The sequence below is a fragment of the Chionomys nivalis genome, chromosome 7, assembly GCF_950005125.1.
Source record: "Chionomys nivalis chromosome 7, mChiNiv1.1, whole genome shotgun sequence".
NCBI classification, from domain to species: Eukaryota; Metazoa; Chordata; class Mammalia; order Rodentia; family Cricetidae; genus Chionomys; species Chionomys nivalis.
Window position 1 is genome coordinate 48,490,278 of NC_080092.1, and position 8,981 is coordinate 48,499,258.

The 8,981-nt window shown below is 48.3% G+C and overlaps 1 protein-coding gene across 1 annotated transcript; it reads left to right on the forward strand.

Annotated features, from left to right (window-relative positions):
• The first annotated feature begins 3,364 nt into the window (after positions 1–3,364).
• Pirt (phosphoinositide interacting regulator of transient receptor potential channels) lies at positions 3,365–3,778 on the forward strand. Its single transcript, XM_057773408.1, has one exon. It carries the CDS (start codon positions 3,365–3,367, stop codon positions 3,776–3,778), a length of 414 nt encoding a protein of 137 aa, XP_057629391.1.
• Positions 3,779–8,981: the final 5,203 nt, after the last annotated feature.

The window sequence follows — 8,981 nt, forward strand, 5'->3', positions numbered from 1 at the left end:
AGTAACCATGTTGAAGAGTCAAAGAGAAGATGTGGGTGCCTCCAGCAAGCCTAGTGATGATGTCACCCTTTTCTCAGAAGCCAAGAATCATCCCCCTGCCTCCTTTCTGTACAGGAGGCCCTGCCACACCCCATTTAGCACTTCAGGGGAACTGGCCCTTCCTGGTCCAGCTTCAGCTCTTTTCCCAGGTACAACTGAGAACCACTGCCCCCTCCCCCCAACTTCAGCCTCTCTAACATCAGTGTGTCTACTCTGGTTCTCTCCTATGAATGGGTACCCAGGGGAATCCTGAGGAAGACCAGACACCCTCCAGTGACCACAGGTTGAAATAAGCAACCCCCAAGGTTTTCCAGGATGTTCTATGTCTCTTCCCTACCTCCATCCCACAGGAGAGAAGATCCACCTTTTAAATGATGGCTCAGCTTATGCAAATGTCCATTCCCAAAGGAAGCCAGCGCCCCTGTGTCTATGGTTACGAAAACACCATGGCAGTTTTTGAGAGCAGAGGCCCAAATATTCCCTCTGGGTGGACAGCATCGAATGTGAATATCTAAATTCTGAGACAACTGTGGTAATTTTTTATGATTTCTATTTCCTCCTCTCAGTGGGGAGGGGTCTTTAATTGCTTAATCTAGAAAGTGGAAGCTGTAGGCATTGTTCTTTGAGGTGTTAGAAAATAACCCAGCCATCAAGTAGAGACTGAACTGCAATGGGTGAAGGAAGGGAGGTGGGAGGAATCAGGCTGAAGCCAACATTGTAGCAAGACTGAAGAAGGAAAGCAACTCTGGCACAGGGACTTGGGAGTCCCCAGCGCCAGACAGCTCTTCTTCATCCCAAGCTGCCTTTTGCTCCAGAGCTGCCAACTCGGTTTCCCCAAATGCATCCTGTCTTTATCATCCGGTCTACCACAGGCCCTCTTACCAGCACCATAACTGGGCTGGGGAAAAAGAATTCATTATGGCTGTGATGACCAGCTCACCTTCCCCAGTGTTCTGACTGCTGCAGGAGAGAGTCTCCCAATCTCCTGCTGGCTTGTTTATGAATACTGAAGCCTCTGAGTTTGTTGCAAGAAGCCCTGGGAGGAACTCATGCTGTACAGGTAGGGTGGACCTGGGTTTGATGTAGTGAACAGGAGAAAGGAGGGGAGGGAGGGAAGAAAGCAGGGGAGGAGTGTGTTCCGAGCTCGCTCATTCTGTCAAAAGTTTACAGAATCTCCGGTGTGTGAAGCACAGATACATCGTGGGGATGTGAGGCAAACCGCGGGACCTTCCTAGCCTTCCCTTCCTCTCAAACAAAACCTGTTCACAGTGGAGAAAGCATCTTTCATCAGTCATTCATCTCGCGTTATCTTACTGTAGACAATGGGGCTTTTACACTAGAACCCATTTCTAGTTTGAGAGGCTTCAATCCCACGTTGAAGGAAGTGTGAGAACACACCGGTCTGATGGAGCCCTTTCTGGCAAACTGGCGGGCTTCTCAGCTCTGAAGCGCTTCAGTCACGTGAGAATCTGCACCCCTGAGTAGAGAAGAGATGAGGGAACCCCCAGGGTTTAGAAGAGGTGGTTGAGCTGAATTGCCTGCACTTCGGTTATGTACAAGTACATCTTCTGTTACCGCGATGAAATAGCTGCAAGCGGCTAGTTTATAGAGGAACAGTGTTTATTTAGCTCAATTTAGAAGGTACAAGGGTCTGAATCGTTAGTGATCCCGTGTGGGCAAAGTCCCAGATCAGCACTGGGAATTGCTCAGGCGTGTCTGGCCTCTCCTCTTTTTCTGAGAAATGCACAGAGACCCAATCACAGATACACCATGCAAACTACCTCTTGTAATGTAGCCACCACCCCAAGGCACCACCATGCACACCACAGTCAGGTTAAGGTGCCACGCTCCCAACCTTACCAGGGACGCTGGGGACACATTCAGCCAAATCCAAACCAAAACTCTGCCACAAAAGTTTCAATGTGGGTTCAATGTGTGTGTGTGTGGAGGGGGGAGGGTGAGTTTGCAGGATGGAAGATCATGTGACATGCTGCGGCAGCTGAGACTCCTTAGTGAACAAAGCTCAGGAAATCTTGGGTGCCTGAAGCAGTACTGACCTGCAGGAGAAAACCCAAGCTCTTATAAACTAATTGACTCTCCTCCCTCCCCCCCCCCCCCGCAAGCCTCAGCTTTCTAATCTGTAAAATGGGACTAATGATCAGTGCGGGGGGAGGTGGGGTTGTGGTGTTGCTTCAGTCTGATGAGAAGAGTTAAAAAGACACACACATACACACACACACACACACACACACAGGCAAGTAAGGATAGAGCATTGTCATCCCAACAAGCAAACAATAGCACTTACCAAACACCCAGAATATGCTGGACATCGACCCAGTGAAGTCCACATCTGCTCTCCTTTAACCCTTTGAAAACCCCTGTGAGGGAGCTAACATTATTACCCTCATTTTGTAGATAAGAAAACAGAAACACTTTTAATAACTCACTTGAGGTCACCCAGCTAGAGAAATAGGCTGGATTTAAAAATGACACACCACTCAATGAACCTTGGTTTGTGTCTCTTTATTCTTAAATGTCGCTGTTCCCTGGTTTAAATAGGAAGGGTAATTATTAGAATGACAAGTTATTAGCCCCATGTGGTGACACTTGCCTGCAACCTCAGCAATCAGGGCATCGAGGCAGGAGGATTGCAAATTCACAGTGTGAACCTATATCACACAGTGAGTCTCAGTCTTAGAAAACAGAGCAAGAAAAAAAAATACTGTCCTGTATCCTGCGGGATATGAACGGGGGTCCCTGATAAACCTAGAGGAGGAAGAGGAATAGAGGGGACAAGAGACACGAGAAGACAACAGCAAGACAGGATTTCTGATCAAGCCGTGCTTTATTAATTCTCAGAAGCTGTTATATACAAATGGGCAAGGGGAAGGGAAGGATGTCAGGCCTGCTGGAATTCAGGTCCTGAGACATCCCTTGCTGGTAAGGAAATACTGAGGGTCTGTGACTGTTCACTAACAAAGGAAATGCTAATTGTTTCTGAAGCCTGGGGTCTGCAGGTCTCACTAGGCTAATGTCCTAGGTCCGGAACTTGCCCTGCAAAGGTGAATATCTGACTTGTGAACTTAAGATGGCTGTAAACAAAATGCAGATCTCAAAACACAGGTCTTTGCTTCCGGCAGTCCTGTATCACTTCTTTGAGTTTATGTGTGAGAGCTATAAGTGTATATGTCATATTTCCCTCCACTGAGAGCCAGACTGGAGAGGGACACTGAGTACCAAGTACAAGAAGGACAGAAATGGATCACCTTGGCTTCACCATCCTTTCTAACTGTCGTTAATACTAGGTGCCTGGTCTTGAACAGCCATGACGATGGAGGTGCTCCCCAAGGCCCTGGAGGTAGACGAGAAGTCTCCAGAGTCCAAGGACCTCCTGCCGAGCCAGACAGCCAGCTCCCTGTGCATCAGCTCCAGAAGCGAGTCTGTCTGGACCACCACCCCCAGGAGCAACTGGGAAATCTACCACAAGCCCATCATCATCATGTCAGTGGGCGCTGCCATTCTGCTCTTTGGTGTGGCTATCACCTGCGTGGCCTACATCTTGGAAGAGAAGCATACGGTTGTGCCAGTCCTCAAGATGATAGGGCCTGCCTTCCTGTCCTTGGGACTCATGATGCTGGTGTGTGGGCTGGTGTGGGTGCCCATCATCAAAAAGAAGCAGAAACAAAGGCAGAAGTCCAGCTTCTTCCAAAGCCTCAAGTTCTTCCTTCTGAACCGCTGAAGGCAATCTGACCAGAAGATCTGCTGACCAGCCTGCTAACCTTCTCTGTGGGGTACCACCAAGCTGATTCAGGCAAACCCTCCTCTTGGCCCTGAGAGCAGGACAGAGCTCAGGGCTTCACCCTCACACAATCTCGCAGTGTTGCTGGCTGCGTTTCACCTGGTTCCTCCATCGCTGCTGATGCTCCCTTGGATAGTCTCAATGTTTGCATCCCTGGCACCTGCATTTAGCCATCATTCATCCCACTTTCTCTGCCAAGGGCAGTGCATGCTGGGAAATTCTTTGGGGGTTGACTATGCTCCCAAGAAGAACTTCTTGTTGTAATTGTGTGTCCAAGCTGGATTCCACATCTGCATCCTTCTGGAACTAAAACTGATCAAGGATGGAAGGATGACCTCAGACCCACTGGGTTTGACAGTCTTGACGCCCTCCTTGGGTGAGACATTGACTAGCATTACAAGAGACAGGATAATTCTCATGTACCAAACATTCCAAAATCTGAACAGTGATGGGGACTGTAGGTGGGGGACACTGTCCAGGGCAGATCATTCCTCTGGGCATAGCTCTAAAAGTCAGCTAGCCAAGGAAGTTCATTCCCAAATCCATAGTATTGACACCAGAGGCAATAGCACAGGCTAAGCGGTGTCTGTTTCCCCTTGACCCTCCAATGCCCTTCTCACACACTGCCTCCATCTTGGCAATTAGCCAAGAACAAATGCTCCTTGTTCTAACTCCTTTCCCCAACCCCATCTCTGTCTCTATGCATTGCCAGAACAGAAGGAAGGAGGGGTCACAGATGGGACCTTCCCCTTCCTCTCAATCATGACCCATCCTGAGATGGGACACCATGTCTGTGTGTTCCATGGAATTCCAAAGATAGATTCACCAAAGAGGACCCCAACCTCTATCTCCCCTGCTCCTCCCCACAAGCAAGAGAGTATTTATTGAGTTTCCTTCTCTGGGCCTAGGTTGGGAACAGCCAGACCCAGTCCCTGATCTCCTCTTCTTTCTAAAAATGAGAAAGAGGCAGACACAGGCAAGCCAGTTGGCACTACCCCATGCTGAGCTCTTAGGGTGGCTATAGGAACACATGGGTCCAACATAAATTTAAAGGAAGGCAGAGAGGTTTCTGGAGACCATGCTGGTCCCCCCTAAAGACAAAGGGAAAATAAGTGTTGGGAAAGGGTAAGGTGCATGAGGAAGGAGCAACTTTTACCTTGCATGTGAAAAGGCTGGGCAAAGAGGCCTCCTGGAGTTAGGATTCTGCATAGCTCCTGGATGCTGTTTCATCCCCTCTTGTCTACGTCCCTCCTGCTTTCCCAAGTGCCTTACATCCAGCTTCTCCTTGGTACACTGCAAGCTGCTGGGGTCTATAGAGACAGGGAGACGCATCTCCAGGGGAACCCACCAAGTAGATCTAGCCCAAGAGGTAAGTGTCCTCAAAACTTCTTATAGACACCAAGAAGACATTAGGTGAAAAATCAGGTGCCCATAACAGATCCCCCAAGCTGTGCCAGGCCAGACCAGACACTAGGGGAAAGCACCTGATAACAGGGTGAGTGACAAGAGCTGCATTCGTTCCAGTTGACTCCCTTCATCCCTAAACCTTCAGGCACTTGGGATCATCATGGCAACCTTCCTCCAGTGTCTCAGACTTTCACAGAACTTTCATTGGCAATGTCAGAATTCATGTTTGTTCCTGTTGCATTCTGGGGAAAATCCATGGAGGCAGGGTTTTTCTCATGCTCTCCCCCCCCGCCACACACACACACATCCTTAACTAAAGAGTCAGAATTTGGGGAACCTCTGGCCTTTCAAAGCTCACTTCAGATAGCCATGTCCTTCATTAAGACTCATACCAGTGAGCCCAGGTCCTCCAGTACACCCATCCCCAGAACGCAGGAAGGTCAGGACAAAATCTGGGGTTATTTCAATGCTGTCACTAATTTGAGTGTTAGTGCCTCGGAAACAGGGCTGACATGGAAGGTTAGCCCTCTGAGGAGGCCTCTTATTCCCTGGTGCTTTCATGAAAAAGAGCACGCAGATAAGCGCCCAGCCAGCTCACTTGGAGTCCATACCCCACGCACCTCATTCTCCCCAGAGCTCATTGTCTGTGCACAGCTCTGGGAGGAGGGTCTTTGCAAACATCACTATCATGTATGCCTCAATGGAAGGGAGTTCGGGGCTAATCCTGGTGCCAGGAAATCTTCAAATTGTAGATCTCTTCTGCAGCCATGTCAGTACCTGCCCATACCTCCGGCCCCACAAGCTAAGTCTATCTTCAGTAGACAGAAACAAAAATCCCAAATATTGGTTAGCTCCCCCTACTGGGCTCCCTGCACCAATGAGGGCTAGCAAATGGGCTGAATCACCCCAAAAGCAGCACATCTTGGAACTTTTTGCCAAAGACCATTGCCTCGTGAAAGCCTGAGATGGGGACAATCTGTGAGTGAAGCCAGGCTGGATGCCACATTTCTGAACCAAAGCATTCTGGGCAATGATTTCAGTCATCTCACTGGTCTGAAGGCAGGGCCAGCATCCGCAGCACCATCTCACCAGAATGTATTACCTGCTCCTCCTGTAGCTCTTCTGTTTTGGAGAATTTAATCTAATCTGAAGCCTAAAGGAATTACTGTCATGTCGAATTGTATTCTATTTAACAGTGTCTGCCGTGTTTATCCTGTTTTGCCAGGCGTTTGAAGACAGTACCCACAAACCCCTCCTCCTCTAAAATGCTCCCCCATTGCCATATTTCCTCTCCCAAGAAGGATGACAGGGAGAAAAGAGACAGAGTGGCTCTCATGCATGCGTCCTCAGGTGCCTCTCTGCAACTGCTGGCTCTCCTCTGAGGTGATGGTGGTGCAGAGGATCCCACAGTATTGAGACCCAAAACTTGACCTGAAAAAATTACATTCTAGAGTGAATTTGTGGCCTAGACAAGGTAGGTAGATACCAGGTCTTGGAGAGATGCTTCAAACACAAAGCAAAGTAGAAAAGGATCCACTGAGGGCTTATTTTCATCTCCCACCCCAGAGGCCTGTTTGTGCTTAGCCTGTGTGGGGACAGCTGTTTATGCCTGGGACTTTCTCCCAAGACTCACAGGCAGCCTCAGAAAATCTGCTGGCCCGAACAGGAACTGTCCCTCTGTAACTAGATTCCTTAGGTCTCCAGCAAGGAACCTCGTGTCTGAGGGACTATGCTCAGTTCTCCGGCAACCTGCAGGTACATATAAGAGGAATAGACCCCCAGGCCTCCTCACAGTCCAGATCTTCCACTCTAAGGGAAAGACAGGTTCACTAAAGGATACCCCAGAATGGGACCATCTCGCACTGTCCTGTGGGTTCCTCTGTAGAAGCCACTAAAGTGACTGCAGAAAAGAAGGGAGAGTCATTGTCAATCGTCCTTATCGACCATGTTCTAAGTTGGGATTGTCTTCAATAAATGACAAAGTGCCAGTGGGAACTGTGCTCTTTCCTGGGATGCGTGGGAAGTGTTTCTAGTCACAGCCACATCACTCACTCCTCGGGCTCTGGCCCTCCTTTGCTCTGCTTCTTTCTTCACTCACCATTTCTAACTGACATTCCGATTGCCCAATTACCCAAGCCCACAGCAAACATCAGAACCTGGATGACATAATGAAGACAGAAGCTCTGACATTCAGAAATCAATCAGGCTAATCCCCAGAGAAGAGAGGCAAGGTGTTAGCACCAGGAGGTAGGAATTCGAAACAGTGATCAGTTTATGAGAACAAACCTCTCCTGAAGAGGATTAGTTCCCTTGTACAGAGACCCCAGAACAGGCCCTCTCTCTTTGCCATAGGAGACAAGATAACAATCTATGACAGGAACGGAACCCGAGGACGGTGTGATAAGTAAGCCAGTCAGAGGGATCAGCATCCAATGTTTTCATTTCTGTCTAGAGTTGTTAAATTCATAGCGATTGAAACGGAGGCTTTCCGGGGGCTGGGGAGTGGGAGAATGATGAGAGTGTTAAATGAACACAGAGTTCAGCTGGGGAAGGCTGGAAGTTCTAGAGATGGGCGGTGATGATGTTTACACATATCCATGTGCCCCACACACCTCAAAACAGTTCCAATGGTGAGTTGGGAGGGGTGCATTTTACCACAATTAAAACAAAATTTTGATATAAGATATTTTTAATTAAAATGAGAATTAAGAAAGAAAGCAACTTGTTCCTCTAAGTTTACATGAGCAGAGGACAGAACAGGGGGAAGAGTGGTACTTTAATTTAAGGTACAACAGCCACCTGGAACATCTCACTGGGACTGTTAACCTGCCTGCTGCTGAGCGACCTTAGGCAGACTTCTTCACTGCCTCCAGCTCTGAACAGGAGCAGGGCTCCTGTTCCACCTGAACATAAACGAATGCCCACTGTACCTTAAAGCACAACCCTAGTTCCTATCTGCAGGTGATAATGGGAAGGGGAAGCTTTTAAAGCTTTAGAACTGGTCGTGGGGAGTGAGAGAAGAAAGCCAGGGGAGGGCTGGAGAGGTTGTACAAGAGCAGAAGGCCCCGGGCATGGCTCCTAGAGACCCAGGCAGCCTCTGGGCTCTTTCAAGTTCCTCAGAAGCCTAACAGAGGAAGAGGGACGGGCTTTGAAGATTGACAGGCACTCAGGTTGAATAAATGCATTTCTGAAAATACCCTCAGTCTCAGCCTGGGGAAAAGGAGAAGTAAATGAGGATTGATCTCAGACCATTGATCTGGTGCTGTCCCCTGGGCCATGTGCGAGTTCGCAGGCTCACATTGAAAGGTATTGGCACTTCAGTTTTCATTCGGTCTTTTCATAGGACTTTCAGGACAGTATCTGATTGCTACTAAAAGGTTTATACACCTTTTAAAATCTGTTTATCTTGGGCCTTTATTTGAGAGAGGAGGACTCAGGTTCATCAGCTCCAGTTACCAGCAATGTCTAGTTCAAGAGTCAGCACGACCCACTATCGTGTTTTGTAAATAAAGTTTTATTGGAACACAGACACACCCATTTACTTTTATTATTCTATGGTCACAATGTCAGATTCAAACGGTTGTAATAGTGACTATAGTGTGTAGCAGGGCTGGCCCACAAAACCCATTACTGTCTGATCTAGTACAAAAATAAAAGCTTGAAGACCCCAGTCCAACTTAATTACATAGCTATTTGTATGTGTGTGTGTGTGTGCATACACTAAATGCTCTCTGTC